This window comes from Centropristis striata, chromosome 5 (genome assembly GCF_030273125.1).
Source record: "Centropristis striata isolate RG_2023a ecotype Rhode Island chromosome 5, C.striata_1.0, whole genome shotgun sequence".
Lineage (NCBI taxonomy): Eukaryota > Metazoa > Chordata > Actinopteri > Perciformes > Serranidae > Centropristis > Centropristis striata.
The window spans coordinates 39,835,364-39,859,686 of record NC_081521.1 but is presented as its reverse complement, the minus strand read 5'-3'; the positions used below and the strand labels follow the sequence as shown (position 1 = coordinate 39,859,686).

The following is a 24,323-nucleotide window of genomic DNA, read 5'->3' as shown; positions in this document are numbered from 1 at the left end:
TGCTAATGTGCCCCTCTGATTAAACACTGGCCCCTCCTTGGCCCCCACAGTAAAACTGGTTTAAAACCGCCACTGAGCCCTGGTGTAACTGTGCACCCAAACAGTTCTGTGTTACACAGAGAGAATAGGTGGTGATGCAAGATAGAGTACGAGGGAAAAAAACAACAATTGGAAAGCACTCACCAGAGATGATAGAGAAAACTGTTCAGTGTCATTACAGTAAAGAAAACAGTGCAGGCAGGGTGAAGTGAAGAATATATGTGCCTGCTGCATATGTGTGGGTAGGAGGGTGTTCATGTCAGAGCCTAAGACAAATCTGGGCTTGTGAATTCGGGAGCATAAGAAAAAGAGGTTCAATCACCATACATTTACATAATAAGAGGCTGGTGTTTTTAATACCTCTTCCAATTTTTCATTTTATATTACTTCTGTGCAATATGTAGCCTTACAGTTCCTCTCCAGCAGTTGACATTTGAGAATAAAAATAAAATACAACACAGAGGCAGGCTGCGGCGTTGGAAGATGGCAATGGCTTCTGGCACATATTGAAAGTTTAGGGGTCCTGTACAATGCAGTCTATAAAAAGTGTTTTCTCTTTATCTCTCTCTGTTTGTTCTTGCCTGGCCAACGTCCCTCAGAGGGTTGGCTTGTATCTGCCAGCGGAAACAATGCTTTCAAGGCTGACTTCATTAGATGGACGCCCAGGAGAAAAGCTTTTAAGGCTGCTTTAAAGGAAAAATGTCAAGCAACCTGGCATATGGTGTGTATGTGTTTGTGTGGGTGGGTAGGGGTGCGGGGTGTTGAGGGGCATGGGCGAAGGTGTCATGTTCAGTTTCATCAACCAGGCGCTACATTTCAGACATCATGTACTGTGCAATTCAGGGCACTTTCAGTAACAGGGGAGAGGGAGAGGTGGTTACTGCTGCTCCGTTTGGGCATTAGGGCTGGAAAAAACTTAATTCCACCGCCCACAGCATTTAGTCTTTTTAAATGTTATACTTTTTTTGGCCACTTGGGTGCAGCAGAACCTGTAAACAACAATATGCAAGATTTTTTTTTTTTACCTTTTAAGGTTATGCACACATACACAAGTGGACAGAAAGCAACCATTTTGTCGTGTTTGTGCACTGTAAAAAATGTTTGTAGAAATTACAGTAAAACACTGTCAAATTGCATCTGAAATACACTGTAAAAAATGTTAAATGGGTTAATTCAGTTTTTGTAACAATGAAACACTGTAAATGTATATATCAGCCAAAACAGTATTTTTTTTTATGTTTTATTTTTTGAAAAATACATGACTCCAATGTTAATACACTGTAATATGTATTAAATATCATATATATATATATATATATATATATATATATATATATAAGCGTCACTGTAATTTTTGCATTTCTCTTTTGTAAAAAAATACTTTTTCTCAATGTTAAATATATGAAACACCATATCTCTAACATAAATATACTGTTATATTTTATGGTAAAATCTTTAATTTATGTGGCATTTATAAAGTATTTTCTTGTCAGTCAATTATATGGCAGAACAGCGTTTCTTTTGATGGAAAAACGTATTCATACAGTAAAAAATGGAATAAAATGGAAATCTTAAACGTGAAATCAACAGTGCAAATATCTTTTTACCGTAATATTAAAAAAAGTTCTACCGTATTTATTACGGTAAAGTTCTGGCAACCACAGCTGCCGTTTTTTTACCGTAAAAACAACAGGTTTTTTTTTTACAGTGTGTGCACCTCATGAATGTAAATTAATTCTTAGTATAGCTTTCCACCAACTCCTGAGGGAAATATCTATCCTGGTTGCAGAAACTACTTAGGTAGTAATGATATGTTCGTAATAAAATGAGATGCATACGATCACTAAAGGGATTTCCTTTGGACGTTGTGAGGGAAAAGCCTTTGAGATATTGAGTGTTTGACCTTAAACATACACTTATGTGTTGCTGGAAGGTCCTTAGTGACCATTTCCTCAAAACACATTAAAGGAGCCATTCCAGCCTCTTAAAAGTAAAATATTTTACAGAACAGAAGACTATTGCTGTATTCATTGAAGAAGGGGAGGATATATATATTTGAAGGGTCACATCTTCTAATTTCTGCAGCTCTGCTTGTTTAGCATGTGGCTCAAAAACAACCAAAACTACATCAGTTAAAAAGAATTAAAAGATTTTGGTCTAACTCTACCAGGTTTTACAAGGGTCAATCAATCTATAAGTGTACAGTTTTCAATTGAATATATGTCAGAAGGGATTATCAGATTATCAAATGACGTTTTATTTACATTTTAGACAATGTCCCAACATTTTTGGTATTGGGATTGTCTACAGATTTTCTTGTTAACTGCTATTTCCATGCTCAATAGTAAACGTTCTGTTCCAACTTTAAGAAAATAATAAAAGTAAAATGAACCTCTGCCAAAGCTGTCATTGGAAACTGGAGCCACATAATACCTGACAGGTGATTGGATGAACCATCTGTCTATCACTGTCACACAGTCCATGTTGAAAAGCAAAAGCCTTGAGTGCTTTTCTCTGCCGTTTTTTTAATGAAGAAATATTCTCCACGTCTGCTATTACTGATGCTACCATATACGCTAACCCTTTGCAGCAGTCACCTTTCTGTGTCGTCACACATGTATCTCAAATTCAATAAAATATTATTTATTATTCATAAATAATGAAGCAAACAACATGATCTCACAGAAATCCGTGAAATAGCCACGGATTTGCTCAAATTTCCGTGAAACTGACACGGATTTTGCTACAATGCAAGTTAATGCAAGTGCAATGCAAGTTAATGTCATATCCCGTGGCTATTCCAACATACAAAGTGATTATGTACATTCACTGAGTGAATATTTAGAAAATAAAACATATATTTCTAGCTAGAAATGTGATCAAAATCCATTTTTATGCAGAAACTAAGTCAAAATATTGATTTTTCACTAAAAATGAGAGAACTGTCCGCCATGTTTTTTGTTCTGACCGCCGGGACCTTGAAAGTCACGTGACTTGAAACAAACCAATAGCCACGGGATATGACTGTCATTAACTTGCATTGTAGCGAAATCCGTGTCAGTTTCACGGAAATTTGAGCGAAATCCGTGGCTATTTCACGGATTTCTGTGAGACCAGGTTGGAAGCAAAATGTGCCATTGACACTCATTTTTGCATGTTCAAATTGCTTCTGTCTCCAAATATCTGTTGAAGCAAAGCAGCAGGTCCTCTTTTGGGCACTAAGGGAGCTAAAAACTAGACAAAAACCTGATCATACTTGTGAGCCTAAGCAGCTTGCTCTCATGATTCACAGCCCAAAAAGCAGCAACACTCTATCATCCTCTTGTGCTGTGTTGGCAGTCTGAATAAGAGACAGACCAGCCATCCAAACACACATGTTGCCATATCCCATGCTTGGTGTGTTGTTCACTGAAACATGCACGTGATCCTTTGCATTCAGTCCATATTCAGGAGAGCGACCTCTGCCAAGCGCAACATGCCTGTGTGCACAAACAGGGTTTGTCAGCAGAGCAGGATGAGACAGATGTGAGCTGGGTCTGGACAAATGTATTCTTTTTCTGCAGAGAGAGAAAGGCGCAGTGGGGTTGACTCCAGGGGATGGTTGCCCCACATCCCACCAGTGCGGCGTGGGGAGGCAGAGGTGGGGCCAGACATGTTTGGGATAGAATGAGGGGGATGAGGAGAAGGCTTGTCAGAAACAGATGTGGCCCCCTCCCCTCCCCTCGCCTAAATAAGTCATGCTCCAGATCCTTTTATCTACACATGCTAACAGGTACTAGTGAGTTCCCCGAGGAGAGATGTAGAGAGAAAAAGATGGAGGGAAAAAAAAACAGAGAAAGAGTCGGAGAGATAGAGAAAGCGCTGTGCCCATCACTGCTGCAAAAGGCTTAAGTGGGCTTTTCTCTAGCCATGGTGTAATTCTGATAAAACCCTGCAGCTCTGATTCACTCTTTCTTATTCATACTCACACAGAAAGAGAGAAAGTACAGGAAGGTGATGAAATTGATTAAAAAAACAGGTTAAGCGGAGATGTCTGCGCACTTATTCAAACTATTATGAAAGATGAGGGATAAGGTGCAGCAGCAAACTGGAGTCAGATATCAGGAGTTTTAACTACAGCTTTACAGATTCCAAAGATTTAAAGGCTGTGTTATTTTCCTTGATCCAGCACAGAGGATGACATGCAACCCTGCACCCAGCTCTGATAAAACATATAGGCTCCAATCATAAGATGCTTTATGCCCTAAACACAAACATAGGCCGTCCACAACAATTAAACTTTTACGCAACATTTGCATAATTCACACTTGATCCGACATAATCTCTAAATAAAAGCACAAACAAATAACATTTTCGCACACATACCCGACACACACGCTTACGCACAATAACGCTATGTGAACAGGAGTCACTGAGTGTGAAATGGATGCGGCCCCCCAGCCCTGGTGCCATCAGCCTCAGCCAGCTGGCGGTGGTCCCAGCTCTTCCCCTCCATGCCACTGCCTCCCAAAAACCCTGCACGCTTTGATATCAGCCAGCCCCTGGCTACCCAGACATCTGGAAGTTATTATTCAACAGAGCACGCCACAAAGCGCCATTTCCATAATGAAACATCACATTTTGTTTCAGTGCCCTGCTTTCTGCTCCTGCTCACGCTGCCTACATGTTTGTTCCAATGTGTGGCGTATTTCTGACCTCTGGCCCCGTCTAGCTGTCTAATTGTTCGCCTGTCTGTTCGTGGCTCCTCAGGATCTGAATATTAGTTGACTCACTGGAAACTGAAGTAGAGTAGCCCGTCATTTGACCTTTGACGCTTTGTGGTTTAATACTGACGCTCACACCATTCCCACCAGTGAATCATTTGAAAAAGCCTGAGCTACAAAAGTGTGAGAATGAAGGCCGACCTATTCAGAGCCAGAACATACTCATCCTTACACCCACTCCCACTGATAGATCCTTTGTTGGCCAATGTCCCACTCCGCCTCCCTATTTGTCTCTCTGATTCTATTACTGACTTGGTGCCATGTCTTCTTTTTTTTTTTTTTTTTTTTGGCCATGCACACCACAAAGAATATCCAGCTGAAAGCCGCTGGTTTTAAAATAGTATTAAGTGCCAGCTCTCAAAATCTAAATACTCTTAAAAAAAGTTAAACTATTGGAAAAGTCAGACACCTTCAATCATTCAAACTAACCTTACTGGCATCAGAGGGGTTTCGCACATTGATTTTATTTTCATCTTTTGCTGACACACACATCTAAAGTTCACTTTATTATGGGTTATGATTAACTCAAGACTCTAAGTGATGGCAGCATGGTTCAAAACAGCTTCTGAAGTCCATCTAAAATGGCTAAATCTCTGTGTTTACATATCTGTGGATCTGGCTGAGCGCTTCAATAAAGTGATGTTGACATCTGGCCTAGTGTATCCACTGTATGCAGCTACTAGAACATACAATTTCTTTACAGATATTTGGATTAACCCATAGGAACCCACGGTGACACAAACATTTTAAATGTTCTAGTAATGTTCATGTGTGTTTTCTCAAGTACATAAGTGTGTTTTTCAGCTACAGTAGCTTGTTGAGAATGAAATGGAATGTGTTGTCTAACAGCACTATTAAACTCACAATTATGATATATGTTCTGGAGGTGAAAACAAAAAGGCAAATGGTTATTTGTTTTTCATTTATTATTGATTTATTATTATTTTGTTACTTTAAAAGAAATCTGAAAAATAATTTGTTGTTAAACAGCACTATTAATGTCACACTTTTGATAAATGTTGTGGAGATGCAGAGAAAAAGGAAAATGTGTCTAGTTTATTCATTTAAAAATAATAAATATCATAAACATAAATACCATAAATGCCCAATGTAACGTTTATGTCACATCACAGATCTTTCACATTTAGGGCTAGTATTTTTTTTTTTTAAAACATCATAAATGTGTTCTATGTGGTCCACTTGGTCTGTGGTATATCCCCCATAATTTACCTTTAAGGGTTACTGGGTCTGGGTTCTTATGGGTTAACTTTTAACAGCGGATTAATTTATTTCTCCAATTACATATTTTTTTGGCCAATTGAGGGCTTGTTCTGCCTATTCACACATTCTGCACATACTGAGCAATGTCAGCATGTGTTTGGAGTCTCGATACTTGAGTCACAACACAATAATGTTGTGATTTTAAGCATTTTGCGATATGGTGAGTATTGCGATACAATATATTGTGATTTAACTGTTTAACTGCATTTTGTGTCCACAAAATTAAATTAAATCAAGAATTGTTTTGGCAAATAAGAGAAAATTTCTCAGTCTACTCATTCACTTCACTTCAGTCTTTTTATTTCTCCACAATGAGAGTCAAACCCACAGACTGACCAACAAAGTATTCAGTCAAACTGAACTGAACTGATATCAAACATGTGTTGAAGACAACAACTGCAGCATTTTCTCGAACTTTCCTCAACTTAAGGCTTCACTGTTTTGAATTTTTCTGAATGAATTTTGCAGCGTTATTCCGACACGATATCCTGACACACATGGGACCAACATGTTCCTTAGATCTTCTAGATTCATATGATACCAGTATCTCCAGTATGTTCATAAAAGTGAAAACGCTGAAAAAACTGACAGCCCGTCGGCCACTGTAGCGCTAAATATCGATACTTGGCGGCTAGATAGATAGATAGATAGATAGATAGATAGATAGATAGATAGATAGATAGATAGATAGATAGATAGATAGATAGATAGATAGATAGATAGATAGATGCTGGGAAATTACAGTGTAGCAGCAGCATTACACACATAGACAATGACAATTAAATAAAAGAACAACCTAGGCATACTTCAAGCAATAAAATATAAAAATACAATAAAATACAATAAAAAATAAAGTGTCTAAAGAAGGAGTATGTATTAAGGAGTAGAATAGAATTCCAGTGCAGAATAAATATGAATATACAGTATAAAAATGCTATGAAACAAATAAGGTGCAATGAACAGTGTGCATAAAAAACACATAAAGTGCATAGACAGTATGTAATGAACCAGACTATTATTTGTTATTGTACAGTGTGATGGCATGTGGAAGGAAATATTTTTTGTATAAATATATTGCCACACAAAATATCACGATACTATGCTGTATCGATTTTCCCCCACACCTCTAATGTTTTGTAATGAGCTTTTTCTATAACATACATAAAAGCTGCTGATCTGATAAAAACAGTGAGACTGAATCAAAACAACGAGCTAAAAGCAGCTATAACGCATTAAGAGCTGAGGTAACTGTCGGTGATACTTCTATGTGACTTGTCACTAAAAGCAAACCCTTTCACATGACACTCATTTGATCCATTGTTGTAATGAATATATTAATAACAGCTGCTGTGAGCATATTTTCTTTTTTAAAGGCTGTCAAAAAATTTTCACACACAGTTTTAAGATGCAACAACAATTTAGTGTTTCTATAGCCAGTAAGTGACAGCTGGTTCCTACCAAAAGCCAAGTTTGCCTCCCAAGTCTTAGTGGATCCTTGTCAGTCATTAAGTCTCGTCAGTGATACATCTGGCTCAGCTGGATCTGATCCTGTCATGAACTTACTGGCCTAACTCCTGCATCAGATGTCTACAACTGCAATGTGTTAGTGAACACGGAGCCTCATTATGTGCTGTTGTCGTTACCTGAGCTGATTAACACTGGTGCTGATATTGATTATCCGATCCAACCTTGTGGTTCTGTAGTCATGGGCATGATTGAGATTAGTCCTGGCCTGACCTTGGGTTTTTTTGTTTGTTTTTCACATGACAAGTAATTATAATCACCATTAGCTTCAACCATCCTACCACATGTATCCATTTTTACTTGATGTATAACCAAAACAAATCAAAAAATTCATAAATAAATCACACAGGGTCTATTTCCATGACCCATTTACACCAGTTTTTGTCAAATTCCTTTTCTCTGTTTCTCATTTGGCATTTCTTTAACCTCCTGAGACCCAAGCTTTTGTTTTGTATGTGTTGTTAGTTTCTCCAAGATATTTTGGATCAGTAGGACCTGATTAGTACCAAACTAAGCATTGTCTTTGAACAGGAAGTCATTTTTGGAAAAAAAAAAATGATGGGTTAATTTTACTGTATAACACAATTAATTCACTAGTTTATGAAGCTGTTTATTTCTTTAAATTTACACCCTCTCATTTAAAGAACGATAGTAAAAGTCTATTCGTTCTCAAATGACTAGCAGTGTCGTAGCTTGTTGCTATTGCTAAAAAATAGTCAAACTACAAACATTATTAAGCACAAATAAACAAGTTTTAACCATAAAATATGATCAGCTTTTGTACCTGGTCCACTTTTTTTCTGGGGATAAGCTGCTGATTGACTTTACCAAGATGCTGCCATTTGTCACTGTCACTGTCCAGCAAACCTAAAATTAAATGTCCACATATGAGGACGCAGGGTCACAGGAGGTTAATCTCTTTGGCTGTTTCCACGTGCTAATACAAGGTGGTCCAACCAATTTTGTGTGATTTGTTTTTATGCATCTAAATGTTTATTACTGTATAATGATATTTTTCTCCTAGTTGGACGATACTGGATATCATATTAGACGGTTGCAATGGCTTCTTTAAATGAAAAAAAATGTTTGTACCTTTCTCCTGAACTGCCCCCCAAAACGTTTTCATCACTGTCAACAGTGCTCTACAGTCCTCACCTGACCTATGGCAGCTTTTAAATAGAGGCGGAAGAGTCAAGGACCCCTGGGGTATCCAAGGCACAGGATGTTTTCCAATAACAGCTTATGGCTGAGGGGAATCATACTCTCCCCCTGTGGCAGTGTGATTCTATCACTTTCAGCCATGTGCTACTGCTACTTCTCTTTGCTCTCCTCTCTCTCTCTCTCTCTCTCTCTCTCTCTCTCTCTCTCTCTCTTAAACCCCAAGGAGTTCTGACCTGATTCTTGGCTATTGCTATCACCAGACCACTGGAGAAAATTTGATAGGAAGAAGAAAATTGAAATTTGTAGCATGATATTTGTATGTATGTCTGTGATTTGTGCTCAAAAAGAGTAAAACTCACCTCATTTTCAGTTTGTTGGGGTGATGGTGGGTCAATTAAAGCCAGTTGGACCACTGTCTCCCAAACATGTGTGGTTGGACCACTTGCTGTTAGTTTAAACTGGACCGGTTCATTCAGGCTGGCTCCATCTCCCTGGGCAAAGATAGACCCATCTGTTCGCACGCTGAAGTTTGGGTCACTGCTTTGGAAAACCACAGCTTCATTCCCCATGCAGTCATCGAACTTCACTGCAGACAAGAGAAAAGAGAGGATTTAATATACTATTCATTAAAGCAGTAGTTCTCAACCTTTTTGAGTCGCGACCCCCAATTTAACATGCATGTTGTCCGCAACCCCCACTCACTGATCGGAATCTCACACGCACAGTTCAGATCACCCAAAAAAGAAACAAAATGACCAAAAAAAGGAAACAAAATGACCAAAAAAGACACAAATTGACCACAAAATTATCAAAAAAAGACACAAAATGACCAAAAAAGACACAAAATGACCAGAAAAGACACAAAATGACCCCAAAAAGAAACAAAATGACCAAAAAAAGTTAACAAAATGACCAAAAAAGACACAAATTGACCACAAAATGATCAAAAAAGACACAAAATTACCAGAAAAGACACAAAATGACCCAAAAAAGAAACAAAATGACCAAAAAAAGTTAGCAAAATGACCAAAAAAGACACAAATTGACCACAAAATGATCAAAAAAGACACAAAATGACCAAAAAAGAGAGAAAATGACCAGAAAAGACACAAAATGACCCAAAAAAGAAACAAAATGACTAAAAAAAGACAGAAAATGACTAAAAAAAGACAGAAAATGACCAAAAAAGGAAACAAAATGACAAAAAAAGACACAAATTGACCACAAAATGATCAAAAAAAGAAACAAAATGACCAAAAAAAAGACATTAAGTGACCAAAAAGACTAAAACACATGAACACTTTAACACAGTGGAGACAGAGCTGACTTCCAAAATGATTTGGCGACCCCCAGAAATCATCTCGCGACCCCAATTGGGGTCCCGACCCCAAGGTTGAGAATAGCTGCATTAAAGCATGTTGTGTCTCATCATGTAGCAGTTGAAAATATTGTTCTCACACACACACACACACACACACGCACGCACGCACACAAACAGTACATCTGCAGGACACACCTCAGCATAGACAGTAGAGTGACTATCTGTACCATTGTGCCTGGTTTAACTGGTGATTCTCACTATTAGTCTCCATCTCAAGGATAAGAGTCTTGGGAATTGTTCTCTCCAGCTGCAACCTGATGATGTGATGTGCTGATATTGTAAAGGGGCTAAAAACATTGGTCTTAATAGATATTGAATTTGTTTGTAGGCAGACCAAGCAGGATGTCAAGTAATTAACTGCTGCAACTAGAAACGTGCTTTCAGTAGATAACAGATCGCCGCCAGCTGAATATCACTCAGTTGTCCCTCCCAGCTCCCTCGGTTCACACCGTCTCAGCTCAGCGACCTCACTGCTGCTGCTGCTCACACGCATGTCCACTAGGGATAGACCCAAATCTGAAAACTTTATATGGGAAAGCACAAACAATGTGACAGAAACAGATTTTCTGTCCTAAGTTGCTTATTATTATCCGAGGGGTGGGGGGGTTTCCTTTAGATCAGGGGTGTCAAACTCTGGCCTGCGGGCCAGATTTGGCCCGCAGTGTTATTTTATTTGGCCCGCGAGGCAATACCAAATTATTATATTCTTATTGTACTCTAAAAGCTGACCTGCCGGTATTATACGGCGCATTTACCGCTAATACTACAAATCCCACAATGCCCTGCTGTTGTTTTGTTGCGTCAATCAGGACAGGACCCAGAAACGCTCCTCTGTGACAGTCGTCATAGCAACCTCAAGCTAGAGCTGTCTCCCAGCTACCCCTTCCTAAAAATGGAGAAAAGAAAGGCAGAATTTATTAACCTGTTGAAAAAGTTTATTTTGATATTTAAATCAGAAGGATGCAAATAGAAAAGAGGCATACGATTTTTATTTAATTTTTATTTAATAAATTAATGACATTGATGTGTTTTTTATTTGAAATTTGATTTTGCATGTCTGCACTATTTAGTTATATATTGCATGTTTATAAGCGTTGCTGGTTCCATATTTAATGTTAAAGCAAAACATGTTTGGTATATATTAAAAGGTTTATTTGTTCAATGTTGGCCCGCGATTTTATTCAAGTTTTAAATTTTGGCCCGTTGTGTATTTGAGTTTGACACCCCTGCTTTAGATAATGAAAAAGACAGCATGACAATGTGGAAATACTTTATATTATTTATATGCCAACATTTGATCAATTTCATGCTCTGAAGGCTCACAAATTGCATCGCCAGTGAATATTAGGTTAGAAAATATAATATTTGAACAATTTAACATGAATTCGGTATAAAGCATGGCAAATTCTAGTCCTCTGTTTGAATACAGATACAGATGATATAATATATATATAATATAATGGCATCCCTGTACACCTCTAGAGTCCACATAGACAATGTTGCTGCTGCGGCATTGCCTGTTCAGCCCATCTTACATTGCCTTTCGTGATAGACGTCAATAATAGAAACTTAAGGGAAACTAACAGATATAGATGTAGGGGGGGTAACCTATAATAACATGCCATTCAAATTGTCAGCCTCTTTTGTAAGGACAGTACATTTATATGCATAAAAAAATAGATAAAGAAAAACTTAAGCTATGCTATTTGGTCAGAAAATATTGATTCCACTAGTGTTGTGGCATTTTAATGGTACTATGCTTTTTCCTGAGTGACACATACTATGCTTTTAAGCTTTTAATCTGAAGGCCAAATCGCTCTACTTCTAGTCTTTCTCCAGTTATCTCTGGCAGCTCGACTCAGCTCTCAGCCATGAGGTCATCTGGCGTCACCATGATTGCTGCACAGGCCGTCCCATATTCTTCTTCTTTCTACACTTGGTGTTTACACTGAGATGAGATAAACTGAATATATGACATATATGAAAACCACAAACACTTTATACCTCACACAGTCTTGCTGTAAAATATATATATTTAGGGGAACGGCTGAAGACAGATGTCCGGGTTCATTGCACCATTTTCTTCAAATCACTGTGCTGATGCACACTTTCTACAGCTTTCTTTCACACACCCATCGGTTTTATTGTCAGTATACAGGGAAAATTAAAACCTGCTCCAGATGGATGTCATGCCCACTTACATTTATGCAAAAGGTTTGTTGTTAGGTTACATGGCACTTTAGTTGAAAGTGGTTTATTTAAGCAGTGTGCCTGTGTATGTTGATTCAGAATTTCCTCTTATGTTTTTACATCTAATGGCCCACTTCAGATCCACAACCGTCCACATTGGCTCATTGTGTTTGTATGACAATAAAAGTAAAAACTTCTGTTTTAACCATGGTTATTAGTACAGACAACTACACAGAGACATGTTGGCATCGATACAGTCACACTAAACCTGTCACTGCTAATAACAACTCTGCAGGGAATGAGCTTGTGTTGGACCGGGAAGGAGGAACGGGAGGCCCCATGTCCTGGTTTTCATTCAGGGAGAGGAAGTGAAGAGAAGTATCTAGGGGTCCAAATAAAAATAAAAAAGGATCATAAAAAACTGTATGGACTCACAATACTGTAAGCACTCTTCAGGGACTGTTCTTCCTGAGGAGACAAACTAATAGACTGTCTATTAGTTTGAAAGTTCACTGAGATAAACAAAAAACAGTCACATTCCTTGTATGTGTTCATCTGCTTAGCCAATAAAGTTAATTCTGATAACTTAAAGTTGTCGTGGCTACAACGACATAATGTTAATGTTTCAATTATGGATGTACAGATCCATAATTTGTACATCCATACATTCAATTATGGATGTAGAAATTTAAAAACATGGACGCTTCACACACATCTTCAACCCAGCAGTACAGCAGATCTGTACATTCTCCAAAGTTTTGAGACTTATGAGATTAACTTTACTATTTCAGCATAAATAAAATGTAAAAATGTATAAAAAATGTATCATGTTTTTATGTTAAATCTTAACCTGAAAAATAACTATAGCTCTCTAAATGTAAGTGGAGTAAAAAGTACAACATTTGTCTCAAAATTGTACTTAAGATTAGTTAATGTATTTAGTTACATTCCACCACTGAAACTGAACATTACATACAATACAATAAATCGGAGTTATCATACTCCACTAACCACTAACAGTACAGATGAAGAGGTAATCGGTTGGAGGTCGAGACAGGAAAAATCTCAAGAGTTTTGAGCTCTCCAGTGTAGTCATTAAATGCTTTTTTATCACATTAAGTTGGTAGTGCATTTTACCAGCTCAGTATGGTGCTATCTGCGTTGCCACTGCACTCTTGTGTTTGATCTCTTAAGAGTCTCTCGCAGTTCATGAGAAGATGTGAAGATGAGTCACAGACGAGCGTAGCCCATATTTGGCCTCCCATCCTCACTTCCTTCCTCGCTCGTGGCACCCGCAGCCTTTCCTCACAGGGATTACAATGTCTAGACGGCAAAACGTAGGAAACCCTGAGCAGAAGGTAACTCACAGCTGCATGTTGTCTTTCTCTTCCTATGTCTCTACATCAGCTAAAACAAGGCCTCCATTACAAAAGGCAAACTGAGAGTAAGGCCCCGTTCACACGAGGACGGTCTGAACAGAAGACGCAGAAGTGGCGTCGCGTCTTCACTTTTTATTCCTCGTTTAGACGAGCGTTTTCGGGAGGAAATCTGCTGCATACGGTGACGCAAAAGTGTGTGAAATTGGATTGTATGCAGCCAGGCGGCATCACTTAAAGCCATAAGAGCATCTTTGGGCATGCAGAAGTTTTCACGCCACACATTTTCATCAGCTACTCCTTCCACAAAGTTCTCCACCATCACTAGATCTCCCAGGTCTCCTCCACAGCCGTCTGGCTCCTCCCACCAATCGCTGCATCCAGAATGTGATGGAGGTAATTCCAGATCCTTCTCTGTTCACTAATACTATCTGTACATATCCTGGACATTTGGTGGAAAGACTCCTGTAAGTTTATTAGAGCTGCCAGAGCAGCTTGAAGGTCCCACCATGGAAATAATCCCACGTTTCTTTATTTCCTGTCCTGGAGCATGTATGTGACGTAAACACATACGTGACGTGAGCAGATCAGATCAGAGTTTTGTGTCTTGTCAGTGTAGACGACACGCTACGGAGGAGAGGATTCAACTTTTACACTTTGGAAGGTGGTTTCAGATTTTTGCGTCTTTAAGCCCCAAAAACGCCGTCACCGTCTAAACGAAAGGCACTTCCGATAAAATATTTTGTCGTTTTCACCCGCGAGCGTCCTCGTGTGAACGGGGCCTAAATCCGTCTTTTTGTTCTGTCTGGCCCTAAATATGCCGTACACTTCTCTCCAAGGCTAGATGTCCAGACAGCCACTCAGAGCTGAGTCAGAGGGGACAGCTCTTCAACAACACTGAGTGTAGCAGGTGCTGCACAAGTGTCCCGGTCTAGACAAGAGGAGACAGGACATAAGAGATGGATTACATCAACCCAAGAGGCACAAAAAGCCTCTGCTGTTTATCAAATTGTTTCTCTCTTTGTGTAGCTCAACACATCTACCCCAAACAAACACCTTAAAAAGCCTGTTTGTTGTTTTCTGTTTGTCTCATTCCCTTTCATTTTGCGTCTAATCCTACTCATTTCTTTTACCATTATTTTTGCAGATTCTCAGAGATTAGATTTGGAAGGTGGGGGGCTAAAATAACAAACACAACAGTTGGCAAACATGTCTGTGCAAATAGAGTTTTTGGAAGGCTGCCTGATTATAATAACAATAAAAAAAAGTCAAAAATCTAACTCAAAGTACGATTTATTTTATTTCTTAGTCCTTGTATCTATGAAACAGTCAAACAGTGAGAAAAAAACACAAGCAGCAGGTGGTCTGTCGTCTTTTCTCTCCCTGTCCTCCAGTTATTGTTTCTGTGTCTGAGCTAGGCATGCAGCCACCAGAGCAGCAGTGTTGTCTTGGCCTGTACTGTAGGCTGAGGCTCTGCACTGAGGGGAAGGGTAATATGCAACCTGGTCTCATAGAAATCCGTGAAATAGCCACGGATTTCACTTAACTCAAAATCCGTGGAATAGCCACGGAATCACTCAAATTTCCGTGAAACTGACACGGATTTCGCTACAATGCAAGTTAATGACAGTCATATCCCGTGGCTATTCCAACATACAAAGTGATTCAGGCATGCATTACCCAACAAAAAAAAAACAGTTTTTAAATATGCAACAATTTGTGCACATGCAGCTGCCACACAACAAAAAACCAGGACCTCATCAGGTATGTGTTATTGGTATGAAACAAATGAGCCTAGCAGGACAATTTTATATTCCAAAAGAAATCCAGTGTCAAGATTACATTGCTTGATTTGAGTAATCTAATGGAATCTGCTTCAAATTACATTTTCAAGCATGTATTATAGCAACCTGGTCTCACAGAAATCCGTGGAATAGCCACGGAATCGCTCAAATTTCCGTGAAACTGACACGGATTTCGCTACAATGCAAGTTAATGACAGTCATATCCCGTGGCTATTCCATGGATATTTGTTCCTATTGGTTTGTTCCAAGTCACGTGACTTTCAAGGTCCCGGCGGTCAGAACAAAAAACATGGCGGACAGTTTTCTCATTTTTAGTGAAAAATCAATATTTTGACTTAGTTTCTGCATAAAAATGGATTTTGATCACATTTATAGCGAGAAATATATGTTTTATTTTCTAAATATTCACTCAGTGAATGTACATAATCACTTTGTATGTTGGAATAGCCACGGGATATGACTGTCATTAACTTGCATTGTAGCAAAATCCGTGTCAGTTTCACGGAAATTTGAGCGATTCCGTGGCTATTCCACGGATTCCTGTGAGACCAGGTTGGTAATATGGGATGTGGGGGGTACGTTCAGACATATTAAGGACACAAGTTGCTGCATTGATTAGGATCTCATGTTGATTAGGTACTGGGTTTGAATGTGTGTCTATATGTGACAGCCCTGTGATGGACCAGCGACCTCCCCAGGGTGCTGATTTACATCTCGACCTGTTTGTCAAAAACAATACAAGTCTGTATCCCATTTTATTTTCTGACTCTTTACCTTTTTTCGGCTCTAAAGCACTAACAGAGCAGGTCATAATAGGGTCTTCTTAAAGGGACAGTTCACCGAAAAAACAAAATGTGGGTTTACCAGTTTTGGCAATAGAAGTAGCTGTATGGCCCTTTGCCTCACTACTACTTGTGTCTCCTACTACTACCTCATTATTTATTGTCTCATCAATTTTGACTTTTAACTATTTTCACTGAAAGATTTTCTCTATTTTTTTAAACCGATGAACAAATCGTGAGCAGCATATTAAATTTGGGATCGTGGCTGAAAGTGAATGTGCTTTTCTTCTCTTTCTTGTAGTGCTATTCATCACTTTAGAGAGTTTTAGTGTGAGTTAATACACTGACCTTGTTGTCAACAGTTGCATGTACAGGAAGTTTTTTTTAATTCAAGTATAGTACCGTCATGAAACTTCTCACAACAAGATCTGTGGATTGTCTTGAATAACCGGGTCATGATTTCTGAAAAGAGACATTGCTGTTGAGTTTTTCAAAAATTTTTTTTTAGCACTGTGAGTACCACTAGCCAAGTGGCATGCAGTCCCATTATAATATTTGAGAGGAGGCAGATATCTAAACGGCTGAAATCTCCAACACTAAAGTGATAAATAGCACTACAAGAAGAGGAAAAAAATATGTATTTTTGATTCTGGGAGAATTGTCCCTTTTAGCCATGATCTCTGTTGAGGTGATTTAATATGCTACTCACAATTTGTTCATTGGTATGAAAAAAAAGAAAGAAAATCTTTCAGCTAAAATCAGTAAAAGCCAAAACTGATGAGCCAATAAATAATGAGGTAAGTAGTAGTGCAACTGTAGGCGTATAATCGGTCCCTGTGTGTGTGTATGTAGGCATTTATTCTCTATGATTGCCTGCATGTCTCAACAATGACAAGCTGAACTAACTGCACCAATACCCACACACAAATGGAGTGACAGGCTGCGCAAAGAGTACCCAGAGGGTCTTGTTCTTGCACCAATTAAAGAAAAAGACAGTGCCAATTTTACCCCTCCATCAACACACACACACACACACACACACACACACACACCAATAGCTCCTCTTTCACTCAGTTGGGTCGATAGCGCTATAAGAGAGATTATAAAATCGGCCAACAACAGAGCAATGAAGCCCAACGGCACAGTGCTGCACATTAACAAGTCGTCTAAAGCAGTGGGCCCAGGTTGTGCATTGATCTGGCAAATAACACAGACACCCTAGTGTGCCAAGCAGCCAGCCCAGCACTTCTCCACTGTCTAGTCAATGTGAGCAGTCACACCCCAGAAATGTTACAAATGCTAACATGCTACGTGCATTCCCACACTGTGACAATATTTTTCATGATTTCTTTATCAGTCATGCTTGAAAGGTGTTGAAATGATGCTTTACTGTATGTGTTGTTTGGGTGATATCACACCCTAAATGACCTCTTCACATTATGCCCACGTTTCTAATTAAAGTTCCCTCCTGTCTCCAACAAAACAAGGACAAGGAGGAGAGCAACACTGAAAGGATTGTGACCTTCTTGTGGTGTTCTCTGGACAGCCTGACAGGAAGTAGGTGACAAGTGTTGAAAGGGAAGTGAGAAAGGGTTACAGTCAAGGGAGAGCGGGAGAGAGAGAGAGAGAGAGAAAGTGGAGGAGTGACAGAGAGAAGGTGAGAGGAGATTGGGAGAAGGGAAGGACAGAGAGGGAGAGAGATTGATGAAAGGATGGAGCGTGTGTGGAGGTGGCAATCAGAAAGACAGTGAAATGAATGAGAGACCATTAAAGAGGAAGAGGCAAAAAAGGCTCATAGGCAGATTGCAGTGTCTTAAGTGGAGATCTCAGGAGGGCAGCAGAGTTTATAGCTGCAACCATTTAAATTGCTGCATGGTGCATTTGTAGCGGCTTAGTACTCTTTCTGCTTTGTGTTAGTTATGGAGACCAGGACATCTAGTTGGCATCCAGCCATTTATTCTGAAACTGATGACATAAAACAAGTGCATCCCTCGTTACCCCACAAGGTCTGAATGCCCGACAATAAACACAAAAATACTAAAATCATACACAAAATACAAAAATCATACCTGATGACATAAAACAAGTGCATCCCTCTGAAAAATATAAAATTGAAAGACACGTTAAGTTTCTACTAAAATAAAGTGAAATTAAATTAATATATTAAAGAAAAAAGACGGAGCTCATAGCCCGTAACCTTACCGTTACCCAGGGCCGGTTCTAGCCCATTGGCTGCCCTAGGCGATATTGAGATTTTTAGAAACTTTGGAACTTTACCAACAACAACTGAATTGAAAATACGAATAAATAAATAAGAAAACACAGATCTTCATCAAATTGAGAATGGCAAAGACTGAAAATAAATAAAATGTAGACATACAAATGCAATAAAAATAAACATAAAAATGAAATTTAAATGTACATTTATATTTGATACATGAACTACATACAGGCAATATAATGGTCTCAACATTTTAATTTTTAGAAACTTTGGAACTTTACCAACAACAACTGAATTGAAAATAAGAATAAATAAATGAGAAAACACAGATCTGTTGATTGTAAAGACTGAAAATAAATAAAATGTACAAATGCAATAAAAATAAATATTGGCAGGGGCGCCCCCTGCCAATTTGGCGCCCTAGGCAGCCGCCTTGGTGGCCTGTAGAATAACCGGCCCTGCCGTTACCCCACAAGGTCTGAATGCAGCTGCCCCCGGGGTGCACCACACTAAACCCCAGGGGTGCTGCGTTCAATACCTGTGGGTTTTTTTAAAGATGGCAAGTGGAATCACTAATACCTGATTAACTATGTTACACATTGAATGCATCAGATGTCACCCTGCCCTACAAAACAGTGAAGAAGAGTCCACTTTTACTATTCCTGATCTCTGTTACAATCAGGCCTATTGAGGACAAGAGAGGAGGAAGTAGAAAGAGGAGGATGAAGATGATGAAGAGCAGCAGAGAGGAATGGGAGGTGAGGTGGACGCTGGGGAGGGCAGCGGATGGGGGCCTGGCACTGGGATCCTGGCTCAGTGAACTGGCTCTCTCTCACTCAGCCACATTGGAATGGATGGGATGCTCAGATGGCTGTTTAAACAGGTTAATTGGGCTGGCCTCCCGAGAGATGGCGACAGATGGATAGATGGATGGAATGAAAGAGGAGAGAAAGAGAGAGCAAAAGAGCGACAAAGGCAGAGCAATGGAGCTCAGAGAGATGGAAACAGAGGGCGGGATGAAGAGATGGATGGTGAGAGACGAGTATGGCTGCTGATCAGAAGCACCATGGGGAGTGTGCAGTCTAATCAGAGTGGAGCGGAGCTCTACAGTGGGCTGGGCCCTCAGTGGCTGACTAAAGGGAGCCAGGTCCACTGTCTACTACTGAGAAACTGTGAGGCAGACAAACTTGTGATGGAAGGGTGTTTAAAGCAATGCTAGAATCCCATCAGGGAGCTGGTTCATTGAAGCCAATCATGGAGATCATCCCTCCATCCGTTCCAGAAACCTACAAACAAATGATGGCAGTGACCAGCTCGCATTTAAAAAATGCTCACAGTGTGCAAGCACATAGAGACACAAACCGAGAGGGAACATGCACTGAACACAGAGCTGTTTGTCTGACCATCCAGAATAATAGATAACACATCAAACCAAAGATGTATGTCCCAATATCCTTTTAATGAAAAGAAACAGTTTGTACATATAATAGGAAGTACAAATGTATTAAGTATACCACAGAACTAAAAGCTGCTTATCAGTCAGATATGAAAGCAAACCTATTAGTTCTACTTTCAAACCTGCTTGTGTTGATTCAATTATCTGACCGTTTTATGTTTTAGTGTATTTTATGTCCATATGCACATGGGAAATTGGAGGAATAAACTGCTGTCATGTTTGACAACTACAAAGTCGCAACAAACTCAGAAAAATACTTTGAAAAATATGATGGATAATGTTAATCACAGCTTCACACAGTTTGGTGTTTCACTGTTCTGCTTCAGTGGTGAGAGAGACTGAAAGAGGCGTTGTTTGGTTGGGAGGAAAATAGAGAACTTGCAAGGGAAAAGATTGTTTGTAGGCATAACTGGATGTTCATTGTGAATGGGAAATGAGAAAAAAAAAGTGCTATCTCATTAACTTTTAAGAATAATGCTTTCAGTCTGGGCATTCTTTCATTTTTGTTTTGAATTTCGGTCACGAAACAACTTTGTTGTTTCTCAGTTTCTGTTCCTCTAAACTTTCCCCGCCTTGCTTATACAGCAACACTGTTACTGCAGTGGACTGTGTACCAAAACGTGAATGCAGAGTTGTGTGTGTGTCCTGGATATGGATGGCCCGTGGTGTCTTATGTAAAGTTAAGCAGCTTTACTCTGTGTTTTGTTTGGGTGAACACCAGTACACTTTACTTCACTGCTTTGCTTTTTCTGAGTGAAAATCCAAAATGTCAGCATGAGATATTAGGTTGTAGATACAGCTTGGTAACATTTTCCCCCAAAAGACCTCTCTTGGTTTCCTGGAAAATCCTACCCGTTGTTTTCTGTCGTTTCACATTAAATGTTAACTGAATGAATGAGAGACTGCTCACAAACAAGGAAGGGCTTGAGGCAAACACAACTAACAGCAGTACGCATGTGCACTGCTTTGTAAATCTTGGGGCACTCCTTCAAGTGTGGAGGTCATACGCCTCCTCAAAGCATCTGTGTTTATTTTAAACCTCTCTGTCAGCAGCAGTTAAACACCAATTAAAAAATATGTTGCAACGACAGTTTATATACTGCATACAGTTCAACTGACATGTTTGTAATAAAGATCAAGTATAAAAGTCAAATTTCTTTCATTTAAAGCAACTTTAAATGATGTTTGGCACTTTTAATTTGTATGGAATTAATGCTTTCACTAGCCAGCCAGCTTTACTGAAAAACTGTACTCTGATTAAAAAATCCACATCACACATTTTATGCTAAATGAATTAATTGGCATACCTGAGCATCTAGATTGGCTCTTCTCAAAGCTGAGGCGCTGCTGGATGGCTAATCAAGGGGCTGCTGCTGCAACTATGGCTGAATAGTCTTGGAAGGGGGTCGACTAGTGCTAACAGGCTGGCTGATCTCAGAGCTGCTGGATACTTGGCATGCACACTGTTGGCTAGTAACAGGCTTATTTTTGTCCATACACCTATTTTGAGTTCAGCTTTCAGATCCGTGTCAGTTGTCCAAACTTTCTGCTCTGTGAAACTGACAAATCAACATCAGCTCTCAGTTTAGGGAAGCAGTAAGGCTGAAACAGATGCAATTTAACTGTTTGACATTTCCTGGGCTGTTGGAAGGTGATAGACACAGTAAGTGGGGGGTTTCCTAAACTTTACTACAGCAGGAAGGAACTTTCTCTGAAATTCAGTCATTGTGCTTCAACAACATAGACTTTCCAGGATATTCTGCAACTTCTACAGGTTCACTGTTTGCAGTATCCTAACCGGCTGCATCACTGTCTGGTATGGCAGTTGCACCAACATCTATAAGGCTCTGCAGAGGATGGTTCAACTGCTCAGCACATCACCAGCCAGCTGGAGCGGCCGTCTATTGAGGACCCTTTACATAAAGCAATGCAGGAAGGAGGCCAACAGATTATCAGGGACCCCGATCACCCTAGCAACAAACTGTTCTGTCTGCTGCCATCAAGCAGATGGTACCGCACCACCCGGTACCGCACCACCCAGTACCGCACCACCCAGTATCACACCTACCGGTCCTACACCACCTGGTCCTGCACCACACAGTCCTGCACCACACGGTACGACACCACCTGGTCCGGCACCACCTGGTCCGGCACCACCTGGTACCGTACCACCCGGTCCTACAACACCCGGTACCGCACCACCCGGTACCGTACCACCCGGTCCTACAACACCCGGTACCGTACCACCCGGTCCTACAACACCCAGTACCGTACCACCCGGTCCTACAACACCCGGTACCGTACCACCTGGTACCGTACCATCCGGTCCTACAACACCCGGTACCGTACCACCCGGTCCTACAACACCCGGTACAGTACCACCTGGTCCTACAAAACCCGGTACCGCACCACCTGGTACCGTACCACCCGGTCCTACAACACCCGGTACCGTACCACCCGGTCCTACAAAACCCAGTACCGCACCACCTGGTACCGTACCATCCGGTCCTGCAACACCCGGTCCTGCACCACACGGTACGACACCACCTGGTCCGGCACCACCCGGTACCGTACCACCCGGTCCTACAACACCCGGTACTGTACCACCCAGTCCTACAAAACCCGGTACCGCACCACCTGGTACTGTACCATCCGGTCCTGCAGCACCCGGCACCGCACCACCTGGTTCTGCACCACCATGCTCAGGGACAGCTTCATCCCACAGGCCAGAAGTCTTGAAATCATGAGCTCATCATTATTGTCACTTCACCTTCATATACTTTCACTTAGTGTTTTACAACCTGTTTACATCTCTGTATATATCTTCTCATTACACATGTAATTTACTATAATCTGTTTACATTGCAGTTTATTCATAATACTTTTAATTTGTATGGAACTACTTCTTTCACCTGTCTGCCAGCCTTACAGTAAAACTCGACTTTTTCCTGATTAAAAGATCCACACTGCACATGTTATGTAAAATTAAATAATTAGCCGATTATCTGCTTATCTAAATTGGCTCTTCTCAAAGCTGAGGCACTGTTGGATGGCTAATCAAGAGGCTGCTGCTGCAACTATCACTGGATAGTCCTGGTCGAAGAATAGTCTATTTTATATATGTTTTCTCCCTATATTACACTATTACTCTCTCAGATTCTCATTTTACTTGCATGTTTTTAAAAAAAATGGTAAATGGACTGCACTTATATATAGCTCTTTTATCCAAAGCACTTTACACTACACACTACGCTCATTCACCCGTTCACACACACATTCATACTGGTGGCAGAGGCTATCAAGGCACACTGGTGCCACCTGCCACCATTGGGAATTCATTCACATGCCGATGAACGCAGCATCGGTGGGCCATGTGGGGTTCAGTATCTTGCCCAAGGATACTTCGACATGTAGGCTACTATGGTTGGGGATCAAACCACCAACCTTCCAATTGGTAGGCAACCACTCTACCAACTGAGCCACAGCCATCCCGATTAATGTTAATTCAATTAATTTAATTAAATCAATTACATGATTAACCCATTGAAGCCTGGAAAGCGGATACGTCGTTTTGTAGTATTTGTATAAGCTCTCAAGCTCTCAGAAGCGTTGACACTTCTGTTGAATTTCCAGAAAAACTTCAGGTTTTAGGGGCTTATTTTAAAATCGCCCACAGGTTTTACAGGAAGTTTTAGGCGTCAATGGGTTAAATGGAGATTGTTGGAAGGAGCCTTTTTTTTTCATTGGCCATGACTGCTTCACTGTAACTGTTGTGAATATCACAATAAAAGATCTTGAAATGAAAGGCTGATAGTATGGGGATTATACTGTGATTCATAAACGTACAAAGAATCTCTGCATACATTAAAGGCCCTCCTGTATTTGTGTATGCAGCCTACAGCAGTATGAAGGTACTGTACCGCAGAGTCGTGCATGCACAACAATGTTTAGGCTCGGAAATCAATAATGCACAAGGACACATGCACATTCATACACATATTCACAGAGGCTGAACACAAAGACATTGTTATTGACTAATCAGCATATCTCTAATGACTGATTAGTATTCCTCTAAACAAGCACAGAAGTGCTTGATTGGCCTTCATCAATTCTTAGCCATCTCTCTCAGCAAGGGGAGCTGAACTGCTGCCTGAGCGGATATCAGGACTCCAAACAATCACAGTGTGTTACTGCCTGTATGGGTCAGAATAAAAGTACGGTATAAAGTGCTTAGAGATGCCTGTAACAATGACGAAAATAATAGATTGATGAAAAATGACTTATCGAGCCAACATGAAAAAACTGTCAAGTGTTTTACATGACCATAACCATTTCAATAAGTAC

General features: G+C 40.1%; 1 protein-coding gene across 1 annotated transcript in view; it reads right to left on the bottom strand.

Moving 5' to 3' along the window:
* Positions 1 to 24,323, bottom strand: part of LOC131972153 (cadherin-4-like) — a 276,681-nt gene that overhangs the window by 83,535 nt on the left and 168,823 nt on the right. The window contains exon 4 of the mRNA XM_059333934.1: positions 9,128 to 9,354. Within this exon, the coding sequence (XP_059189917.1) occupies positions 9,128 to 9,354 (227 nt within the window). The remainder of the gene's footprint in view (positions 1 to 9,127; positions 9,355 to 24,323) is intronic.